The sequence below is a fragment of the Pomacea canaliculata genome, linkage group LG3 (genome assembly GCF_003073045.1).
Source record: "Pomacea canaliculata isolate SZHN2017 linkage group LG3, ASM307304v1, whole genome shotgun sequence".
Lineage (NCBI taxonomy): Eukaryota > Metazoa > Mollusca > Gastropoda > Architaenioglossa > Ampullariidae > Pomacea > Pomacea canaliculata.
The window spans coordinates 373426-399128 of NC_037592.1; the positions used below are offsets into that span (position 1 = coordinate 373426).

General features: G+C 43.1%; 2 protein-coding genes and 1 long non-coding RNA gene across 10 annotated transcripts in view; 2 read left to right on the forward strand and 1 right to left on the reverse strand.

Annotated features, from left to right (window-relative positions):
- LOC112559000 (sialin-like) overlaps positions 1-9780 on the reverse strand; it is a 74050-nt gene extending 64270 nt beyond the window's left edge. The window contains exons 1-2 of one of the 7 annotated variants that reach the window (XM_025229814.1): positions 9728-9780; positions 9000-9105 (exon numbers count right to left, since the gene is read on the reverse strand). In XM_025229814.1, coding sequence (XP_025085599.1) covers positions 9000-9069 — 70 coding nt within the window. In that variant the 5' untranslated portion in view covers positions 9070-9105; positions 9728-9780. The other 6 variants (XM_025229812.1, XM_025229809.1, XM_025229808.1 and 3 more) reach the window with 6 other exon arrangements.
- LOC112559001 overlaps positions 1-25703 on the forward strand; it is a 60529-nt gene that overhangs the window by 29201 nt on the left and 5625 nt on the right. The window lies entirely within an intron of this gene.
- On the forward strand, positions 12651-22237 carry LOC112559004. Of its 2 annotated transcripts, XR_003098260.1 has the most exons (5): positions 12651-12705; positions 12867-13152; positions 14560-14752; positions 15227-15483; positions 22136-22237. It is a non-coding gene; the product is annotated as an uncharacterized LOC112559004 (long non-coding RNA). The 2 variants fall into 2 exon arrangements; XR_003098259.1 differs by lacking the exon at positions 22136-22237 and having other exon boundaries at positions 15227-17154.

Here is a 25703-nt window from a genome sequence, read left to right on the forward strand (position 1 = left end):
TAAAGCAGTCCTCTTATACACATCTAGCCACTATGTAGAATCGCACGTTAATTGATCAGAAGCTTTAACACATCCATATATCAGCTGACCGGAGTTAAACAGTTATATACTACACGCATCAGCTTATTAGTAATCCGAGTAGACACATTTACGAAAGTCCCAGACTAATATTAGTACACAGGTAAACAGCTTCAACAGAGTCCACTATAATGTCCAGTTAAATTAATAACAGAGTAACTATTGCAAGAACTGATTACAGCATGCCACTATACGTACAGCACAAGTAAGACGCTTTACCACAGCCATCATAGTACTAGCACAGTACGCAGGCTTCACCCAGAACTATAGTACATAATCGTAAGCAGCTGACATCTAACAGTCCACTATAGTAAACGTAACAGCTTAACACGACAGTATATAGTTCAGGCACAGCAAGCAGCTTACACACAAGTCCCTATAAGTTACAAGAAACAGCTTACACAACAGTCCATATAGTCATCACAGAACAAGCTTACACCAGCCCCTATGAGTGACACAGTAAACAGCTTACACACCAGCACATAGTCACGTAAGCAGCTACACACAGCCCACTATAGTACAAAGTAAACAGCTTAACACAGTCACGAATAAGTAACACAGTAAGCAGCTTACCACAGTCCACTATAGAGTCAAAAAGCTTACACAACATGTCCACTCGTGAACAGTAAACAGCGGTTACAACACACTCCACTATAGTAAGGCACAGTAGTTCAGTTTAGCCACAGTACCCTATATGTTTATCACAGTAACAGCTTACACACAGTCATATGTAAGTTGCCGTAACAGACTTACACACAGCCCACTATAGTCCAAGAGAACAGGTACACCAGCCCACTATAGAACACAGTATAGCATACACACCCGTCAACTATGTAATCAGCGTCCACTATATCATACGTAAAACACTTACACAGTCCAGTCACAGAGTACAGCCGCGGACTATAGTACACAGTAAACAGCTGCAACACAGGTCCACTATAGTAACACACAGTAACAGCATTACACACAGTCCACTACAGTAAGCACGCTTAACAGTCTAAGTAACCCAGTACATAACAGTTAACAGTCCAATAGTCTTACAGTAAGCAGCTTACACACAGTTCACTAGATAGTACACACAGTAAAACAGCTTACACACAGTCTCATATAGTACACACACGATAACAGCGCTTACACACACATAGATGATCAACACATCGCATAGTATAACACAGTAAAGAGCCGCGAGCAATCCGATACCACAAGAGTCGACTACTAGTCGTAACACAGTAAACAGCTTAAGACACAGTCCACTATAGTAACACACAGTAAAACAGCTTACACAGTCCACATAGTGGCACAGTAAGCAGCTTACACAGTCAAGCTATAGACACAACCAACCAGTCCCTATAGTACACATCAGTAAAAGCTTACACACAGTCCCTAACGTACACACGTAACAGCTTACACACAGTCCACATTAGTACACACAGTAAGCAGCTTACACACAGTACTATAGTACACACAGTAAACAGCCTTACACAGTTCCACTAATAGTACACAGTACGCTTAACACCCACTATAGTACTCGACAGTAAGCACTTTACACACAGCCACTATATAGACACATAACAGCTTAGCTCACACAGTCATATAGTACACAACAGAAACAACTTACACACAGTCCACTATAGTAAACACAGTAAAACACTTACACACAGCTACCCGTCCACTATATACACAGTAAACAGCTACACACAGTCCACCTAAGTACACACGTAAACAGCTTACACAGCCACTATGTTAATTTTACACAGTAAACAGCTTACCACACAGTCCACTATATTACACACCACCCCCCCCCCCCGTAAACAAATAAGCAAGTTACACACAGCCCCACTATATTACCAGTAAAACAGGTTTACACAGCAGTATGTTACACAGTAAACAGCTTAACCACAGTCCGACTATAGTACACACAGTCCACTATAGTCACAGTAAACAAGCTTCACACAGTCCACTAGTAACCACATCGCTTACATCACAGCCCTATAGTACACGTAAACAGCTTACACACGTCCCTATAGACACCACAGGTCCACTATAGTAACACACGTCAGTATAGTCCCACCAACTAAACAGCTACAGTCACAGTAACAAACAGCTTACACACAGTCAGTCACATCCACAAGTAGTCAGCACACAGTACACAGCTGCATACACCAGTCACTATAGTACACAGTAAACAGGTACTACAGCTTCACAGTCCACTATATAGTAACAACCAGTCATCTATGTAAACACCTAAGTTACACACAGTCCTATAGTCACACAGTCCATCGAGCAGCTCTGTCTTAGCAGTCCACTCTATCCAGTATAGTGTCGGTGAGTAGCACACATCAAGCTAAAAAGCAGCCCTTTTAACAACCGGCCAAGCACCATAGCACCACTATGTTCCATATAGTAACAGCTTACACACAGTCACATAGTACACACAGTAACAGCTTACACACAGTCCACTATAAGATACACGTAAGACAGCTTCCACAGTCACATGTACTAACAGTACACACAGTCCACTCTAGTACACATGTAACAGTACTTACAAAAGTCCTAGCTACACACAGTCACTATAGTACACACAGTAATCGTTACACAAAGTCCACTATGTACAACAGGCAACTACTGTTATAGGTACACACCAGTCAACTATGTACACACGTAAAACAGCTTACACCAAAGTCCACTACGATAGTACACACAGTGCAATCTATAGTACACACAGTCAACTATAGTACAACAGTAAACACACACCAATCACTATAGTACAACAAGTAAATAGTACAGTCAACAGCACACAGTAAACCACTATAGACAGTCACTATTAGTACACACAGTCCACTATAGTACCACAGTATAAGCAAGCTACCACAGTCAACTATAGTTACACAGTAAACAAGCTTACACACAGTCAAAACTATAGTAACAGTAAACAGCTACACATATGGCAGTCATACTATAGTAACACAGTAACAGCTTACACACAGTCCACTATAGTACACACAGTCCACTATAGGTACATTCAGTAATTTTTCAGCTTACACACAGTCAACTATAGTACACACAGTAAACAGCTTACACACAGTTCATCATAGTACAGTGAGATGAATATAGCACACAGTTCAAGGTGAACATAACATACACAGTACAACATCATACAACAATACAATGAGACTACATTACAGCAATACAGAATAATACATATATTACAATGACGTGTTCGCCACTGTGTCCCACTGAACTACTACTCACCCCTACTCTGTGTTAGCTACTATGTAAAGTCATCTCACTCACCAGTACTCTGTGTTAGCCACTATGTAAAGTCATCTCACTCACCACTACTCTGTGTTAGCGACTATGTAAAGTCATCCCACTGAACTACTACTCACCCCTACTCTGTGTTAGCCACTGTGTCCTAATAAACTACTACTCACCACTACTCTGTGTTAGCCACTGTGTCCTAATGAACTACTACTCAAACCTACTCTGTTAGCTACTATGTAAAGTCATCTCACTCACCCATACTCTATTAGCCACTATGTAAAGTCATCTCACTGAACTACTACTCACCACTACTCTGTGTTAGCTACTATGTAAATGATTTCACAGTAAAGCCGTCCAAGCGTCTCGCCATCTTGTGCTTTGAAAGGACTCACGGCCTTGGTAGACGGACTTGTCAGCACACGGCAACTTTTTGTTATTAATGTCTGTCCATCTTCATGAATTGCAATATTTAAAGTATGATGTCAGTGCTGTAGGATTATCCCTGCCTAATCTCTGTGTGTGTGGATGTGTTATTATTGCGTGTGTGTGTGGATATGCTAAGTATCATTAGCGTGTGTGTGTGTGTATGTTAAGTATCATTAGCGTGTGTGTGTGTGGATATGCTAAGTATCATTAGCGTGTGTGTGTGTGTATGTTAAGTATCATTAGCGTGTGTGTGTGTGTGGATATGTAAGTATCATTAGCGTGTGTGTGTGTGGATATGCGTAAGTATCATTAGCGTGTGTGTGTGGATATGTTAAGTATCATTAGCGTGTGTGTGTGGATATGTTAACTATCATTAGCGTGTGTGTGTGTGGATATGTTAAGTATCATTAGCGTGTGTGTGTGTGGATATGCTATATCATTAGCGTGTGTGTGTGTGTGTGTGGATATGTTAAGTATCATTAGCGTGTGTGTGTGGATATGTTAAGTATCATTAGCGTGTGTGTGTGTGGATATGCTAAGTATCATTAGCGTGTGTGTGTGTGTGTGGATATGCTAAGTATCATTAGCGTGTGTGTGTGGATATGCTAAGTATCATTAGCGTGTGTGTGTGGATATGCTAAGTATCATTAGCGTGTGTGTGTGGATATGTTAAGTATCATTAGCGTGTGTGTGTGGATATACTAAGTATTATTAGTGTGTGTGTGTTGATATGCTAAGTATCATTAGCCTGTGCATGCTGGTCTTTAAGTTGTATCATTTTGTGCTTACAGAGAAATGTTTGCGCCAGGCTGCTGTGCGGCTCACCCGAGGTGACACCACCAGCACCAGCAGCAACAACCCCTGTGGGGTGGCGACCGACATTGGGTGCGGAGTTGAGAGGGAAACGTGCTGGCAGCTGTGAAATGAGGTCATGTGACACAAACAAGAACATAAGGTCACAACACAGTCTGCAGCGCCCTCTCCCTCCGGCAAAACCTTCATGTGAGTTGCACAGACCCTGTTGTCTGCCAGCACGTGCTACAGCTGACTGCGCCATTCAATCATGTCCTCTTACATTGGTCATGGTCTAGTGGAGCAACAGTGTGTGAGCTGTCACAGTTGACAGCTCATCGAGTCACTGCCCTCAGCCCTCATCACTGCCCTCAGCCCTCATATCACTGTGCTCTACCCCAGTCACTGCCCTCAGCCCACATCACTGCCATCTACCCCAGTCACTATACGCTCAGCCCTCATCACTGCCATCTACCCCAGTCACTGCCCTCAGCTCTCATCACTGCCCTCAGCCCTCTGACGGCCCTCTACCCACTGGAGCACGTGTGTAGTGAGAGCGATGGCGGCGCGTAGGAAGTGGGTTGAAGTGTTGCAGTAGCGGTGAACAGAGAGGACACGTGAAGATGCAGACATGCAATGAGCACACGTGGCTGGTGGCCATTTTTTGTGTGCTGTTGGGTCTGACGTGTGGAGGCCGCTGCCAAACTGCAGAAGAGGGAGGGTGGAGCGAAGGAATGCAGCACATCAGATGGCGAAGTAGGTGAAGGTCGTGCACTATAGGGGGCTTGGAGCAGGCAACTGTCTTCACTCTCTCCTCCTCCTCCGCCTCCTTTGTTTCTTCTGAAAGCAGTCCTGGAGGTTTCACGTGCTCTACCATCCAGCTATTAACGGCCCACCTCCTGGGTTGATGAACGATGTACACATGTACTATACACACATGTATTGACTCACTCTGAGTAACACTTAGTCCGTTTGCTCTCCTGTACGTCTTTGGTTAGGGTTAGGATAGGGTATTGTATTGGTCACGTGGATCTGCGCGTGTTACACTCGTAGAGTATAGCCTCTACACATGCTGAGTGTCATGTACATGATAGCCTACTATACACAGCTTGTACTGTGAGTCTCGTGTACACAGCACACAGTCTCGTGTACACAGCACACAGTCTCCTGTACACAGTTTACACTGTGAGTCTCGTGTACATAGCACAGTCTTCTGTACACAGCACACAGTCTCGTGTACACAGCACAGTCTTCTGTACACAGCACACAGTCTCCTGTACACAGTTTACACTGTGAGTCTCGTGTACATAGCACAGTCTTCTGTACACAGCACACAGTCTCCTGTACACAGCTTACTAAGGTGACCAGACGTCCCGCATTTGGCGGGACAGTCCCGCTTTTGACCTCGTGTCCCGCCTGAATATCGGGCGGGATGCCTAATGTCCCGCTATCTGGCTTTCTGGCAAGTCCATCAAATGTCCCGGTTGTCTTTAAAAATCACTTTTTTCGGCGTTCTTTGACGGTGACGACACCATCATCGGAACGTGTCCCGCTTTCGCACCCGAAACGTCTGGTCACCTTACAGCTTACACTGTGAGTCTCCTGTACATAGCACAGTCTCCTGTACACAGCTTGTACTGTGAGTCTCCTGTACACAGCTTACACTGTGAGTCTCCTGTATACAGCACACAGTCTCCTGTACACAGCTTGTACTGTGAGTCTCCTGTACACAGCTTACACTGTGAGCTTACACATATCTCGTGTACATCTCGTCTACCCATTATCCATGATGATGCCATGGAGGCAGTCGACTGTTACAACTGTGTAGGTATTATAGTTGATAACAAGCTTCGATGTGACATCGACACTGACACGATCCTCTGTAAAAGCCAACGTCTGTACCTCCTACACCAGACCTGGGCAAAGGCCGGCCCACCTCCTGTCTCTGACCGGCCCGCCCGCTGGCCCGCCCGCCAGTAAATATACTATATATACAGTATTGGGTAAAACAGTTAACTCTATCAGTCCGGCCCTCTAAAACCATCTCAATGTCTCATGCGGCCCTTTGGGAAAATTAACTGCCCACCCCTGTCCTACACTAACTCTCATCTTTCTCTCTCAGCTGTCATCCTCACTTGGTTCTCTCAGTCCTTCATTTTTTCGTTCATCTCTTGGTTCCAGAGCCTCTTCCTCAGGAACAGGAACGGTCTTGTCTGAGTTGTCTCCCTTGTTTACATCGGCTCCAAGATCACCGGAGCCAGGCAGCGGGACTGGGCAGCCTCTGGTCATCAGCTAGTCCTCGGGCAGGCATCCTGCATCCTCTCTGTCTGTGATCACGTGTTGGTCTGTGAGTTCTCACTCTGTCATCATGAGCTGACATGTGAGTTCTCACTCTTACTATCTGTGATCACGTGTTGGTCTGTGAGTTCTCACTCTGTCATCATGTGCTGACATGTGAGTTATCACTCTTACTATCTGTGATCACGTGTTGGTCTGTGAGTTCTCACTCTTACTATCTGTGATCACGTGTTGGTCTGTGAGTTCTCACTCTATGTGTGATCATGTGCTGACATGTGAGTTATCACTCTTACTATCTGTGATCACGTGTTGGTCTGTGAGTTCTCACTCTTACTATCTGTGATCATGTGTTCACATGTGAATTCTCACTCTTGTAGTCTGGCTGTAGATACCCGATGTCTGTCTACAGAACCCATCGTCACCACAACTCATTCATTCCACGTGTCATTCACGTGATAAGCTCTACTGGCGTGACTTTGTACTAGCTTGAGGTGACCCTAGGTCACCAACTGTATCTACTGTTGCTGTGTGTATATAAAGTATGAGAGAGAAGGTGCTTACTGCAGTCAACATGGATAAGTAGTTGTGTCTATTGTACATGAGCACTACCTCTAACTGCCATTGGTGATTAACAATGCTGTATTATTGTATTGAACATCTACTACATCTTCTACACGAGATGTAGGCACCATAAATATTACCTCAGGGTAACATCTACCTGATGTGTCGTACACAAGAATTGATACATGGGTATCTTACTACAGTCAGTGGAACATCTACAGGATGTACAGGAGAATGTAAACATGTAAACATATATAAACTACAGTCAGTGGAACATCTACAGGAGAATATAAACATGTAAACACATAAACTACAGTCAGTGTAACATCTACAGGATATACAGTGGAATGTAAACATGAGTATGTCACTAGTCAGTGGAACATCTACAGGATGTACAGGAGAATATAAACATGTAAACATATAAACTACAGTCAGTGGAACATCTACAGGAGAATATAAACATGTAAACATATATAAACTACAGTCAGTGGAACATGTACAGGAGAATGTAGGCATATAAACATATATAATCTACAGGATGTACAGTGGAATGTAAACATGAGTATGTCACTAGTCAGTAGTGTCTTCACGGTGTGTAGTGCATTGTTGGGTACACGGGTGGATACAGGACTATTTCTTCAATGAACCATGACGCGGGTATTGCGGCGACAGATGTGTTATGTAGTGCTCTAGTGTCATGTAGTGCTCTAGTGTCATGTAGTGAGATATTATTACGTAGTCAGATGTAGTGTCATGTAGTGCTCTAGTGTCATGTAGTGAGATATTACGGAGACAGATGTAGTGTCATGCAGTGTTCTAGTGTCATGTAGTGAGATATTACGGAGACAGATGTAGTGTCACGCAGTGAGATATTACGGAGACAGATGTAGTGTCATGCAGTGCTCTAGTGTCATGTACAGTAGTGTCATGTAATGAGAGATGACATATACTTTGCTATTAGGTCATCTCTATCTCTAACCACAACGACCACAAGTCACGTGAGTAGTTTGTGTGACACCACACTTGAGTGCAGTTAGTGATGGAGATACACAGCTGAGTGTAACTGGATATTACATTGTGTCAGCGTGTACAGGGAATACATCACGTGACCACGTGACTCAGTCTGTCCTATCTGCTGGCCTCGTGTCTCAGCGAAACATTATGTCCAGACACAGGCGATTGTCAGTTAATGTAGTCAGCGACGACCCACGCACACATTAAGGGACGACAGAAGAGAGAGAGAAAAGTAGAGAGAAGATACAGGATAAGGAGAGAACGAGAGAGATAGAGTGTGAGAGAGCAACAGTCAGGACAGAAAGGGAACGAGAGAGGGGAAAGAAAGGGGGGATACAGGGAGAGATTGAAAGAGGATATGAAGATAGAGAGAGGGCGGATAGAGAGATAGAGAGAAGGGATAGACAATGACAATTTTTTTATTAACAAGAGGTCAAGTAAGAAAGAGAGAGCGAGAGAGGCGGATAGAGAGAATAGGGGGCATATATAAAAGTGTGAGAGAGAGAGTGAAAAAAAAGAAATTAAGGGGGGAAAAGGTGGGGAAGGAGCGAACAGCTGTCACCGACCTAGAGGCTTAGTCTTCTCCTCCAACGTCATGCTGACCATCACTTTGTCGGAGTTGTCAGGCTCCCCCATCCTCGCCCTGCTGCTGCCACTGGAGCAGTGTGGTCCCTGGAGAATAAACAGTTCCTGGCGACAACTGGCAGTCCTCACGGTTACACGCCTCACCACTACTGGAACTCCTCACCACTACTAGCAGTCCTCACAGTTACACGCCCTCACCACTACTAGCAGTCCTCACAGTTACACGCCCTCACCACTACTAGCAGTCCTCACAGTTACACGCCCTCACCACTACTGGAACTCCTCACACTACTAGCAGTCCTCACAGTTACACGCCCTCACCACTACTACAGTCCTCACAGTTACACGCCCTCACCACTACTAGCAGTCCTCACGGTTACACGCCCTCACCACTACTGGAACTCCTCACCACTACTAGCAGTCCTCACAGTTACACGCCCTCACCACTACTAGCAGTCCTCACAGTTACACGCCCTCACCACTACTAGCAGTCCTCACAGTTTCACGCCCTCACCACTACTAGCAGTCCTCACAGTTACACGCCCTCACCACTACTAGCAGTCCTCACAGTTACACGCCCTCACCACTACTGGAACTCCTCACCACTACTAGCAGTCCTCACAGTTACACGCCCTCACCACTACTAGCAGTCCTCACAGGTTTCACGCCCTCACCACTACTAGCAGTCCTCACAGTCAGACCCCCTCACCACTACTAAAAGTTCTCCCGACTGCTTATGGCTCCAGCCCCAGCCCCCTTCCCGCTCGCGCCTACCAGTTGCAGGCGGTCTGTGACGGCGCGAGCAGCAACCTCCCCCCCTACTCGCCTACTCCCCCCCCTTACTCGCCTACTCCCCCCCCTACTCGCCCCCACTGAGACTGGGGCTCGAAAGCAGCAGCTGGATGCTGGGTCGCGGCGCGCGCGTGAGAACAAGTCGTCTTGTGCATGTGTACCGCTGCCACCATCTCCTACTGACTTCATTGACATCTCTACACCAAACACGTGACCAAGCGAAACGAGACGAACTTCCGGTGCAGGCACAAATAACCAACAGTAGGGCTGACAGTAGGTCTCCTACATCCACCGCCCTGAGATTTCTTGACATTTGTAAACTGTGTGGCGACCTCTCACCCTGCAGCTGGCAGCTCTAACGGACAGACGAGAGATGCTGACGAGTCTTTTCAACGATAAGATAGGTCAGTGCACCTTGCCAGCATCTGGGTGGCTGTACGTCACCATGTCTACCCCACAAGGCCTGCACGTGTCTCAGCCATCAACGACAACCATTGGTATCCACTGAAACCAAGTGCAGAAATGATGTGAACTGAATTTCCAGGCTTTACAGAAGTTATGATAATAGTTTATGTAAACATTGAGAGAGCAGAAATCAGCCTGCTGTACAGGACCGTTGTACACATGATAAACATGTAAATAAACAAACCATTTCACTCCACTTCTCAAAGCATGAAGCCTGTGAACTTGTCCTGACCTCACCACAAGCTTGGACTGAAGGACTGAAGGACTGAATGTATGTCCCTCGACACAAGGACCTACGGCGACAGTGTCGCTAATTTCATTACACATTATATTTAGCAGCATTACACATTGTATCTAACATCATCTCTGAACAGTCCTGTTACATGTTGATGTCCACAGTGTGCTCTGTGTCCTGTAACATGTTGATGTCCATAGTCTACAGTGTACTGTTACTCCACTTACACTATGTTGTCGAGACACCGACTGTAAACAATGGCCCCCCTTACACTGCATTTATTGCAGGTTTGATTGCTGTTGTGGTGTTGCTGTACTCACTGTTGCTGTACACAATGCCGTAACATTATTTAATTGCTTTTAAAATGGTTTTGTTTGCCTTAAAATCAGCATCAAGTTTGGCTTTATTTTTTTTTCCTTTTGCTGCCGATGTTTCCACCAGAGTGTAATAGAGATTGTCGTTTGATTGTGGATGTAATACCGTAATCATGACGATAGCGATGTTTTCATTACACTGTAGTCGTAGTTTGTAACCGGCAAAGGTATCTTGGCTCCACGGGGCTAGGACTTCTGGTAAGACACCTTGCTAAGACACACAGCTGTGGTGATTCTGTTTGCACCAGCTGTGACAGACCAGTTGTGACAGACCAGCTGACATCAGTTGTGACACACCAGTTGTGACACACCAGCTGTGACACACCAGTTGTTGTGACAGACCAGCTGTGACACACCAGTTGTTGTGACAGACCAGCTGTGACAAATCATCGTGAAGCCATCGTGAGGCTTTAGGTCTGGGGTCCGCCACCGAAAAGTATGTTCAGGTGGGTGTGTGGGCAGGGCTGAGTGGTGAGGACTTGCTAGATTTCGTTCCTTTTATATCATTTGGTTTTGTTTGTTTGTTGTTGTTGTTGTTTTTTTATATTAAAAGTGTATTTGTAGTGTTTTCACGTGTACGTGTCTTTTGTTTTGCACTAGAGAGCGATTGGATTCTTTGCTACACGCGACAATGTGTATGTTTATCACAAACATTGTGTGCGTGTGTGTGTGTGTGTTCGCAGGGATATAGTTGGGCAGTTTAGATTAGATTTCTGGTTAATACAAGAGTTTAGCATTGGGTTAAACTTAGAAGTTAAAAGGGACAGGGGTTTGCTAACAATTCCAACAGCATGGGAAGATATATAAAAAAACTTTTTGCTGGGATTTGTTTGGTGGTTGGAAATTTAGTATAATGGGAATTTATTAGTTGGGAAACATTGGTTTCTGGAAACCTGGGAGCTACCCAGGTTTTCATGTGTAGTTACTGATACATAAATTGTCAAATATATATGCCAGTTTGAATGCTTGTCTGATCTTTCATACTTTACATAACTAAGTATATAGTTAATATCCAGGTCACCTTTCTCTCTGGCAGGCTGTGAAGCATTGGTATGCTATGGCAACCAGACGCAGTGCAAGGTGTGTGTTATGGACTGCAAGGAGGGCACCATGACTGACATTCACATACAGGTAACCCTGCATGCCCTTCTTTACCTTGTATTTTAGCATTATGATGGTCGTGGGAATGCCATTTTATCAGTCTAAAATATAATCAGCCAATTATTTCCTAAAGTAGCTTTGTTCTTTATACATGATGGAGACATAAATAATACGAGATGCAAGAATGACTTCTATGCCATATTTTGAAACAAGTTTGTACGTGTTTGTACTCGATCACCAGCCTGATCATACACTATATATTTCTGATATATCTTACCATACACTATATGTCTCCGATGTAACAGATATTATGTTCTCATACATTACGTCTCTGATATATCTAACCGTACATTGTATGTCTCTGACAAATCTATAAATAATTTAATGGAGATTCCCTCTTTCTCTCCATCCATACACATTTCTATGAACACAAAGTAACTTTATGATAAAGAAGAGCTTGCTTTTGGATTTTTAAAAAATCTGTTGAAAATTGAGCAGTATATAACGCTATAATCGATATTTAGTTTTGTGTGTTTGTGCACATATATATATATAGACTATAGAGGATGTAATTTGGGAAGTTTCTTGAGCAAATGACATAAGGTGTGACGTCAAAATAAGGTGACGACAAACGGATGACGTAAAAGAAATTGGGAGAGGGCAGACGACAGGGGATCAGTTAAGGAAGACACACGCGAGCAGCCGTGGCCATTGTTTCTAGTAAGTACATTAAAGGCTTGTGCTCCTGCTGACTGTTCTGCCTTTTTGGTTTGAGTGTTGGGTTGTTGTCGTCAGTCCACAACCCCTCCCACCACTTGGCTATATATATATATGTGTGTGTGAATTTTCAAATAATGATTCAGGCTGTTCTTTATCAACAGCATTCTCATTTGGGAACAACAGCTGCATGATGCTGTTCTCTCACTCTGCGTATTTGAAGATAGTGGAACCTGGCGTGTGTTTGCTGGTCTGGCAGATGGAACTGTAGCTGTGCTGGATATGGAATATATTCTGTGCTCATCTTTACATGATTACACCAGTGATGGACACCTTTGTGGTGGCTGTCATCTCAGCAGAGTGTTTCATCTGAGGTGAAAAGAAACACATAGTTTTCAACATCTTTGCAGCTCTTCCAAGATTAAACATTTCACATTTAACTCACTAATGGTAAGCATCCTTATTTATCTCAGTGATAGTAAAGAGACTTATTGATATTTAGCTCACTGAAACTGTTGGTTTTATTGTCTTTACAGAACGTGAATGTGAACTCAGTGTTCTATGATTTTATGTACATTCCTATTGGTCAATCACCAGTGACTGTAACGATTCGCGATTCAGGCGAATATAGTTAGATTTCTATTTTTTTTATTTGTCTTTGATGTCAGGGGAGGGCAGTCGCTCGGGTGCTGACGCGACCCCGCGCGACTCATTCTTTTACGTCAGTTATGAAGTTTGACGTCAGTGAGCGTAGCAAAACGCAACTAGGGCGATGGCAGTCGATTGAGGCAGAAGCCATGCCAACTCTTCAATATAGTGATTATGATTGGCTGGCACAGTCTCCAAGAGAGGTTGTTAAGAGGACGTCCTAGTTACCGGGTTGCTAATGGCCTGATTGGTCATTAGAAGCAAAGGAGAGAGTTAAGTTAGGGAAACTAACTTCTCTCGGGACAGACGGAGACGAGCAGTCAGAGGGATAAGATCTCTGAAGAGGATTACAATTTCGTTAACGGTCTTTAACGTTAATCTTCGACGTTCATCCGTAAGAGGTGGAGCCCGGACATCGCCTTGTATGTTGAGGTGTGGTGTGGATGTTGGTTCGATAGGAGAATATCGACTACACCGATACTCAGGATACGGCGTTATCTACCTCGGACTCCGAACTTTGTGATTTCCATCTTTATCAACACGCTCGTTAGGATGTAACCCGTTTGTGAATTCATTCGGATTTAATTTGCCGGACAACAGTCTGTCGTCCCATCTGCCCGTCGGACAACCATAAGGGTGTGTAGGACAGTAAGGGGATAAAAATCAGTTTTTCTTATTTCATTCACGTTTCATTACTATTTAGTTCCTTAAAACATTAAATGTGTTCATTGTTGGCCGGACCTTTTTGTTGAAAAAGGTGGAAGAGTGCGGCGAGCGTGGTTTACATGTAGATGTTTACACGTGCTCGCATACATTTGTAACCCACTCTTCCCAAAACGTTACAGCAACATGTCCGACTTTTGGACAGCCAGCTGTTGTGTGCTTGCGGCAACACGGTCTCTTTCATCCATGATGGGTAGTCTTTTGCTCCCACCTTTCTTAACTCCATGGTTACAGACAGAAAAAGACATCTCACAGTGTATAAATTAATCGCATTTGTTGTGTGTTAGTAAAAAAGTAGTTTTAGATATTACATTTGTTATTTACCTTGGACAGTTCATTGGTAGATCCACTTGTTTGCAATGGTGTCATTTGTGGAGTGACTTGATGGAATATGAAATAGATGTCATGGCAGTGATGCTACTGTCAGTACTCAGTGCTATGGGGACTGAAACTATTTCTCAAAATAATTGTTTCTTTACTGTGCAGTACACTAGACGCTATGGACAGCTTCACAGTGTCATCCAACCCGTATGATCACATTCTGACACTGCAACCTGGACTTCCGGGTGTCTGGATCTCAGTGCGTGGATCATCAATCTTAGAACTCTGGGATCCTGACGCTTTGGTGTGCAAGATGTTGTATGACACTTGTGCAAGACGATACCCTAATCTTCGCAAAGTATGCAATTTTTTCACATGCAGCTATGCTTCTGTCATGCGTGTCATTTGTATTGTCTGGCTATTCTGTATAAATCTATTTTGCATGCTATGTTGCACACGCCATTGCCTGTCTGTCTGTGCTGTTTTATGTTATATTAATTTAAATATTTATTTTCCTGTTTATGTGTAAATCAGATTATTTACTGTCATAATAATTAAATAACAAATTCGTGCATACTGCAACATATTAATGCTCTTTTATCATGTTTAAGGATAGGCGAATTTCCTCTAAAATATTTATACGCAAATAGTCATACTGTGACAGTGTTGATGGAAGCATGAAATGTTCTTCAACAAAGTATTCAGTCTTTTACTGGTGTATGTACAGTGTCACTATGGCTATGATTGTGTTGACATGAGCATGAAATGTACTACATAGAAGTATGTAGTCTCATGTATATCACAATTCATCATGTTGTGACTGTGTTTACAGGATGATGAGATGTACTTCAACAAAGCCAACATTACTTGCATCTGCATCTTAACTACACAGTCTGGGTTGGAACAGGGGAGGGAAACTTGATCACATATGTCTTCACACATCAAGGCTCAAAGTCACCCTCAGACTGTTCCTCTTTCGTCGGTTCCTATTCGGACAACTTTTCAGCCCTGATGAGTAGGAAAGCGATGATGACCAATCTGTCTTCTTGTGCTGAGGCTTACGATCCTGTGCGGGAAGCTGCTATGAAGGTAGATGTGTCAATTCTGAGTGGCATAGAGAATGTATTATTCCAAGAATTGGCACTTAGGAAAAGTGACTTTTAAGAATTAGAGATATATTGCTTCATTTATACTGATTACTTCATTTATACTTCAAATAATGTAAAACCATATCACGTCAACTATCATATAAATCTTGATCCAAAGTGTGTGCATACGCACACACATTTCCTACACACAGAGATTATCTGTACTGTAAATCTTGTGTTTAGGTGCGTCAGCAATATTAAGCCCAGGTAGACTCTGACACTGACTTTCTCTGACTATCTGAGCGGATTCTCTCCTGCATCGACTCCTGATAAGCAGTGGCAATGAGTTAGTGACCCGGGGAGGACAAGATTCCAGCAGAATGTTTTTTACCAAGCTGACTAATAAGTCAAATATCAGCGAGAACAATTTATTGCAAGAAACAAGTGTACTCACACTGCATCAGGACAACCCCTAAGTCGGTGGAGGAGGTGTCCGTCCTTACGGTAAATGGTTTTGCGAAATTGGTTGTATCACTGGTTCTGATGACATCGTTTTTAGCGTGTCTAGTGCTTGCTGGCACTCCTTCCTCCTTATTTTATTTTGCTGCCCCGCTTTGGTGTTGTTGGTTAGGTCTTAGGAGATTCACTGTCGCTGCACCGTTATCAATGTCCTGATACACTTCGGAGGTCTTACTCCGCAAGTTGCTCGGCTGTAACTGTCAGAACGGTCAAAACATTAACACCTTCGGTATTGAAATTATTCAGCGCTACCCTTCGGTAGGTAGCATCGGTGATAGCATCCGTTATACTCGTGCTGCTAATACAGTGGAAGGTCCGTCCTCATACACAGATTTCCACTGCATGCCTCTCAGAAGTAGAGTCCACAAGGGATCGCAGTGAATGTCTGCCGCCTCCGTGTTGCTCTATTCACTTCTATGTCTCACCGCTGAATACACCGATCGTTACATAAAAGATACCAATGTGTCGGAGGTCTGTCACCTCAAGCAGCTCCACTCTGACTGTGATTTCTATATGTTCCACAAACGAAAATCGTACTATGGCTTTCACGAAAGACCTGCCTGGTTCGGCGGTTCTATGCAACATTCTTGTGAGAGACAAACGCTTGATTTTGCTCTTGCCTGTCTCCTCTTCTGTGGGAGCATCGGCCATGAGCAGACTCCCGCTACTAGGTTTTAACAGCAGCTCCAGAGAAGTGAAGCTGACTTCCTGTAAAAATTTTCTCTGAGATATCAGAAATTTACATAATTCCTGTGTCACCTGCACTCTACAGTGCCTTTCAGACGAGGGAGATAAATAAATTAAAACACCGACAACCATTTAAATTTAAAAAATAATATAATTTGAAATGAAAAGAAAACAAAATAAATCCAAATTTCCCTACTCACACGTCCTAAAACAAGTTTCTTCTGTCTCAAAATATTCAATGTTCTTGTCGACAATGCAGTTCCTCACAAAGTCTCCACTTTAAAACAACACAAAATCTACACTTGAAGTAGCACAAAGTTTCCACTTGAAAATGAGACAAAGTATCCACTGCCGTCGACGCCCTTCCTGAAAATGTTAATTCAACGATGGCGGATACGAAGAATACGAGCAACAAACGAAAGAGAAAAACACAAAAAACCTGAAGAGGAAAAAAAACCAAACAAAACCATTCTTCAGACAAATGGCAAGTTCAAAACTCAACTATTTTAAATCATGTTCATAAAATATACACAAATATATCACACTCATCAGAAATTTCCCCATTCTTCAAACAGTTAACACAGGCTCACCGAGAATCAACAAAAGTACACACTCACCTCAACAGGTTCAATGTTACACAAAGATACAAACAAATCTGGTAACTTCCAAGTCTTTTCAGAACTTGTACAATACAATACAAATCTGATCAGGATTTGTACCCAGGTCTACAACACCAAGTCCGTTCAAGACTTGTTACAAAACAAAAACGTCAATCTCCAGCCCCGTAGTATCACTAGCAGAACAAGAAGGGAAATGTCTCCAGGAGGGTTTGTAAGGACACAAATTCTCCCTCACCCCAAGTAAGGACTTTTCGCTCTTTTCCTTTATCAACTGCACGCAAACTCTTGTATGCCCACGTCCATCCATCCTCACCCATCGGTTCTGTCGTTCTCTCTCTCACTTACACACACACCAATTAGCCCTCATACACACGCACATGCGTATAGAGCACAAACATATGAATACACGCACAGGATGTCTTCATACGTTGAACATGCTGTGGAGCTATCCCCTTCCTAGCTACAAAAAACAAATTATAAAAAAATACAGCGCAGTAGGTTTGTGACAAATATCCTCCCCCCCCACGACAACCAACCTACAATGACTGCAAAAAGATAGCGGTGGAATTTGTCGACAGCCCAGACAAGGCCTTTTCAATGTTAATAAATAAAGAAGCAAGTTTAGAAACATTTTTAGGTTTATACTAAGCATTCAAAATTTCAAAATGCGATTTGCTAGCTTTTACATTGGTGGTGAATTATTGGCAGGGACAGGAATATCATGTCTGCTGGTGTTCAGCAACGGGTGAAGGCAAGTTTAAGTGTGAAATAAGACTGCCCATTGTAACGGGATGAAAATTCCCAGCAGGACTAAACGTCTCGGTATAGTCTGCGCATGTTACTGATAGTGAATGAAATTGTAAAACGCATGTTGATGCCTAATGATAACTCATGTTACATGCTAGAGCTGCTTGACAATGGGAAAGTAAACTAAGAATTTGGAATTCCATCTGAAATATGGCTTTATTGCTGAATCTGGGTAAATAAGGGCACCACATCAAATACTTTCCACTTGGCTCTTGCTAGAAATAAAATAACATTGTAAAAGCAAAATTATACAAGCATATTTTGAAAATGTCAGCAACACAAGAAAAAGGTCCAGATTACATGGCGCGTAAGAACAACTGCCCCAGTTACTGTAAACTATAAAAAAGACAAATATATGTGATTTGCCGTTTAAAGGAGCATTCTAAACATATTTGCGTGGTTTTAATTTCAAGAATTATATGTTCTGGTTTCTTGTAGTAAGCTCACATCAAAGATAGCATCCTCCTAAAAACACAGGATAAAATTGGATATAGTAAAATTTCCAAGTATTTGACATTTAATTAAATATCAGATAATCTTAAAGATTTATATGACAAATAATGCACAGTCTTCCAGTCACAACATAAAATCAGTGATCGTCCTGTTACGAGTTTCCAAAATGTCATATACTGGTGTAACCAACACGTCAAAATGGCTACTAAAAGTTTGGGCTTTGTTGTACAGGAATAACAACACAAGATGGATCTTTCACGCTGAAGTTTCTTTATTCTGCTCTTTTCTCAGCGGCTGGCCTGCCTCCTCTCACTCATTTCAATCTCACAAACCCCCGTGCCACTGTCCGCCCCGCTACTTATTCCCCTACCGTCCGAATATTCTCGAATCTCGATCCCTCCATCCCCTGCCCCCCTCGCCCTGTCAGGTCATTGTTTCCACCCAAGTTCTCAGGCGGGTGTAGCAATAGACCAGTGGCCGGGGCGGTAGTTCAGGGTCGAACTCAGTCAGCGTGGGAAAGGGCCAGAGGTCGCGGGTGGACAGTTCAAGGTTGGCTACCTACAGACGCAGCCAGCGTGGGAAATAGGTTACACTAAACAATTTCATAGTACACTTCTACAGTGCTACACTGGGATCATGAACGCGTCGATACCCATTGTTTTCCCTTTCTTACATATTGACAACTCGGCTCTACCTTTCTGTTATCATATATTCAATGACGAAATTTTAAATGTTCAAAAATAAAATTGTGAAGAAACAACTACGATCCAACAATGGCTTGGTGTATGTGTATGTGAATATAGCGGAAGTAGAGACAGAGCTTGAACCAATCGACTGACATAAACATCGATGTGTATCGCTGACTACGACAATCTACACCGCATGAATATTGGCGTCTTCCGTAAAGTTTATTTGTCTGCGTGTTTCATACACAGCTACACCCCAGTGAATGGGCAATTTCACCTTTATTGAAGCGCAGCAGTCGCTCGTCACCATCAGAGATTCTCAGTGAGCCTGTGTTTAATATTGAAGAATGGGGAAATTTCTTATGAGTGTGATATATTTGTGTATATTTTATGAATATGGTTTAAAATAAGCGAGAGTTGAACTTGCATTTGTGTGTGGTAAAGCAGTGGATGCCATTATTCACAATGTATTTTATGATTTCAAACCTGGATACAACAGATGATGACGACGGCAAAAAAGGGTCGCAAAGAAAATTGTTCAAAATGCATGCACACAATCCCATATGTCAAATACCAAAACTGGTATCGCGGATAATAAACAACTAGAACAAAAATAACACTGGCATTGAATCGCATTGAAACACAAACATGAAGGAATTACCTTAATTGTAGTTTGCTTTGACCCAGGCTTGGTGTTCTTTGATATTATTCATTCCTGAATATCAAAAAAGTTTGGCTGTTATCAGAGGATAGTCCATCATTATTTAGAGGCGGCATAGGACCCCTGCAAATGTAATCCAGGACTAGCCCTGCTTCCCCCCCCCCCAAAAAAAAAAAGTTTACAGAATTTCCCAAGTACACAGCCGTTACCAGGGGGATTGGCAGTTTACATGAAATAAAAATAAAGGACGAAACATTACAGGACATAAGAAATAAAATAACAGTGCAAAAGGAAAATTCTGCAACTCACAATATGTTTTTTGAGCTGCTTTTGATAAATAAACCTAAGAAAATATTTATTAATCCATCAAGTTTGAACCGAGACGGTAGTGAGAAAGTTTCAGGCCATAGATAGGGTTTATAAATTGTTTTTAAAATACATCTTAAAATAATAAAATAGAATAAAATTACTGTTCGTACTCACTTTGAGTATAACCTTTAAAGTTATAGCTCTACCTCAACGCACACTGCTCGCTCCTCTACCTCAACGCACACTGCAGCGTTTAGATTGTGGGATGAAGTGCGCATGCGCTGACATCGACTGATTTATGACTATCAAGACACGTTTTACAAAGCGCTTATTTGTAATTATTTTCTAGATTGTTAAATAACATAGAAATATATTTTATACTTAATAGTTATCACAGTTTAAACAAATATAAAGTATGTAAAAAAAGTATATATCTAAAGGGGGCGCAACTCTGTCAGTGCGACCCACAGATGCAGGCAGAGGAGTTTTTGTTTAATTTCACGTGTTTGCTCTTGAAACCTTCGTGTACAGATTGATCTATCATACACAGAACAAAGTGAGGCGCGTCATAAACACAGCCAGCAAAATCGTAGGCTCACAACAGCTGACCCTTTCCCACCTGTACGATTCAGCCCTTGTCCGGAAAGCAACACAAATCATGCTTGACCACACCCATCCACTCAACCCCCCGCTTCGAGCCTATGCCCTCAGGACGGAGACTTTATAGAAGGTCATTCATCCCATCGGCCATCTCTGCTGTCAACAAACAAAAAACTATAAGCGACTAGTAGGGGGATGACGTAATCCCATCTCTGTTATCACTGTTATTATGTAGTCATGGAAACTGGTGTATTGTCCTTTTGATGCGGGCGTGTGTGTGTGTGGGTGTGTGTGTGCTCACTTCTGCCATTGCTGATGTTATTGTTGATGTTTTTGATTTTCTCTCTGACTGCTTGCATGCTGGAAGACACATCTCCTTTGCTGGACAATAAAGTTATCTTATCATGAAGCTATCGTTAAGCCATCCTGAAGCCATCCTGAAGCTAGGAGACATTCTGTAGCTACGTGATAGAATTGTATGGATAAAATGAATTGGATAGCAACTTCTGGGGATAATATAAATGAAATACTTCAGTTTTTACAGATTTGTTCTCTCTCTAGTTATAGAATGCATTCTATGTAAGTATAGAATAAAATGTATAATTATAGAATGCATTACATACAGAATGCCATGTATAGCTATAGAATGCCTTCTATAAGTATCAAGTGCATTGTATAACTGTAAGAGAAAATAAGAGAACGTTGGCCTCTTGGCGCCCCCTAGATGACTCCATCCCTGCCTGACTAGTCAGCCGGCCCCTACTCTGTGTCAGCTCCACACAATGTCTGAGCCTCATTCAGTACCTTTGCACCTGGTGGTTTCGTTATCTTCCTTCCACAGCTACAGCGTGATAAGCCTGATGTGGTCCGGGATGTTTGCTGGTTGTTTACAAACAAACAGGTCCGACCACAGGGTAGAAGGAGTCGGCGAGCTCCATAAGTCAGGGCAAAAATACTAAACACCAGAAGATGGGTCATGACCCCAAGTGTGCAATGTAAACAGCCAGGACCCTAGCGGCCACATGATACCTTGATTCATGGGAGATGATCACAGACAAGCGAAGAAGAAATGTTTGTGTCCTCGTGCAGTAAATCGCAGTCGAATAATGTGTACCATCATTGTGATGTTTTCTGGTGTGTACTTATCATCTTTGAAGTGTTTCTTGCTTATGCTAATTCTCTTATACAAACACTAGTAAGCAACAGGCGATAGGTCTACATCAGTAGATGTTCAGGGAATGCTCACATTGATCTCATTATACCATTGACCTGTATTTGAAGTAATTATTAATTTTTTTTCGATTTTATTAGTAACTGGTATGTCCAGCGAATCATTGGTAGCTCAAGTGCACGACTAGTCAGCCTGACTGTCAAGTAAAACATAAATTTCAACTGGGAGCTTGATATAAAAACTGCACGTGAGTATATTGGTGCTCTAATGTTCATGACATAATTTATAAACAATTATGTGTGTGTGTGTCTGTGTGTGTCTGTGGGTGTGTCTGTGTGTGTGTGTGTGTCTGTGTGTGTGTGTTGTCTGTGTGTGTGTGTGTCTGTGTGTGTGTCTGTGTGTGTCTGTGTGTGTGTCTGTGTGTGTGTGTCTGTGTGTGTGTGTTGTGTCTGTGTGTGTGTCTGTGTGTGTCTGTGTGTGTCTGTGTGTGTGTCTGTGTGTGTGTCTGTGTGTGTGTCTGTGTGTGTGTGTCTGTGTGTGTGTGTGTCTGTGTGTGTGTGTCTGTGTGTGTCTGTGTGTGTCTGTGTGTGTGTGTGTCTGTGTGTGTGTGTGTGTGTGTGTCGTGTGTGTCTGTGTGTGTGTCTGTGTGTGTCGTGTGTGTGTCTGTGTGTGTGTCTGTGTGTGTCTGTGTGTCTGTGTGTGTCTGTGTGTGTGTCTGTGTGTGTGTGTCTGTGTGTGTCTGTGTGTGTGTGTGTGTCTGTGTGTGTGTCTGTGTGTGTCTGTGTGTGTCTGTGTGTCTGTGTGTGTCTGTGTGTGTGTGTGTGTGTCTGTGTGTGTGTGTGTGTGTCTGTGTGTGTGTCTGTGTGTGTGTCTGTGTGTGTGTGTGTGTCTGTGTGTGTCTGTGTGTGTGTCTGTGTGTGTCTGTGTGTGTGTCTGTGTGTGTCTGTGTGTGTCTGTGTGTGTCTGTGTGTGTGTGTGTGTCTGTGTGTGTGTCTGTGTGTGTGTGTCTGTGTGTGTGTCTGAGAGAGCTGGCAGAGATACTCTTGCTCACACATCATATTATGCTTTCACCTACAACAAACAAAACAAAAATAACAGCTTTTAAAAAGAAGCACATTATTTTTTTCTGTAAAGAAAATCAGCATATGAAAAATAAAATAATCCCAATAAACTATAGAATTATCGCCATCTTAAGAACTAAGTGTGGGTTAACATGAGAAGGAAGTGTGCTGCAACATGAAACATAATCACAAGTGGATGAGTTTCATCAGCTTTCTCTTTTACTGTGAAGACTGACTAACAAACAACTTTGTATTTTGTTTGTGGACTAAAGTGTCAGCACACACTGAGGCAACAAGCTGCAGCAAGCAAGTGAACGCCTGCTGTCTGTGTTTGAAACTCCATCTGTCTGGCTGCTCGCACTTCTCTGAAAATAGAAATAAATGCAGAATGTACAGTTACGCACACACTGGCAAAGGTGTGGAACCTACAGCCATATTTTATTGTTATTGACATTCACATGTAACTAACACACAGTAGATGCTGCCACAAGTGGGTTCACGTTGATTAGTCACACAGTGTTCAATCGCTCACAAATGCAGACCACGTACGACCATTATAGTGCACGTCACAGACCACTACCGGCATTATCGCACACGTCACATACTACTACAGCCATTATCGTACAGGTCACAGACCACTACAACCATTATAGCACACGTCACATACTACTACAGCCATTATCAAACATGTCACAGACCCCTACAGTCATTATAGTACACGTCACATACTACTACTACTGCCATTATCGCACACGTCACAGACCAATACCGCCATTATAGTGCACGTCACAGAATACTACGCCCATTATAGCACACGTCACCGAGTACGTACGCCCATTACAGCAAACGTCACATACTATGTACAGCCATTATAGCACACGTGACGTACCACGTCCGGCCATCTGCTGTATCATCTCTAGCACCGGTCACTTTCTTGCTTTGTCTACTTTCCTCTCTTGCTTCCTTCCTGTCGTCTGTTGTTGCCGTCGTCAGGCATGGTCACGTGACACTCCCACAAGGCACGTCACGTTGCGGCCATCCGCTGTCTGAGATGTTGGACGATAGCAATGCACAAAGTCCATGGCGGCCTGAACTGGAGATAACTGCAGGAGCTAGGACAGCAGCCTTGTTTACCTCCCTTATCACACCATGTCCTGCCTCCCAGCTTCACATAATTCACTTTTCTCTTTTCTTCCTCGACAGGCGAGTTCACAGCATCACAAGAATGTTGTCGTCTCACCTTCTCATAAACAAAGGTTATTGTCAGCCAACAAACAACTCAGGTCACACACACACACGCACATGTTCGTACACACACGCACGCACGCGCACAGACATCAGGTGGCAGGTCCACCCGCTAGACACATGTTAGACATGATGTAGACAACTCACAGCACCCAACATCATGAAGCACTCCAAGTTGGGGGAGTGTGGGTAGGGGTGAGTCACTGGTGTTTACGCCGAGTCAGCAGCTGAGGCTTCGTCACGGCAAAGGCCGGCCACACGGACTGGGGGCACGCGCCCACCCCAACCTCAGGGCCCCGGGAAGCAAACCTCAGCTCACCCAACGTGCTGACAACAGTTTCACGTCTGCAGCGCTCGTCACAAGCTTGGTGTCTTGTGGCCTTCACACGTAACACACACATAACACACATATAACACACACCAAACACAACACACACATAACACACACAACACATAGCACACACACATAACACACATATAACACACACCAAACACAAAACACACTCATAACACACACAACACATAGCACACACATATAACACACAACACACAACACACACATAGCACACACACATAACGCACACATATAACACACACAATACAACATATAGCACACATATAACACACACATAACACACACAACACACACATAGCACACACATATAACACACACAATACAACACATAGCACACACACACACCACACACACACATCACACACAACACACACCACACACACATAACACACACATATAACACACACAATACAACACATAGCACACACACACCACACACACATCACACACATAGCACACACACACCACACACACATCACACACAACACACATAGCACACACACATAACACACACAACACACATAGCACACACATATAACACACACATACAACACATAGCACACACACACCACACACACACACATCCACACAACACACACCACACACACATAACACACACATATAACACACACAATACAACACATAGCACACACCACACCACACACACACACATCACACACATAGCACACACAACACACATAGCACACACACATAACACACTCAACACACACATAACACACACATATAACACACGCAATACAACACATAGCACACACACACACACACACCACACACACCACACACACACAACACATAGCACACACACATAAACACACACATATAACACACGCAATACAAACATAGCACACACATACACACACATAGCACACACACACACACACACACAACACATAACACACACAAAACACACACATATAACACACACACACAATACAACACATAGCACACACACACAACACATAACACATACATAACACACACATATAACACACACATAGCACACACATATAACACACACACAATACA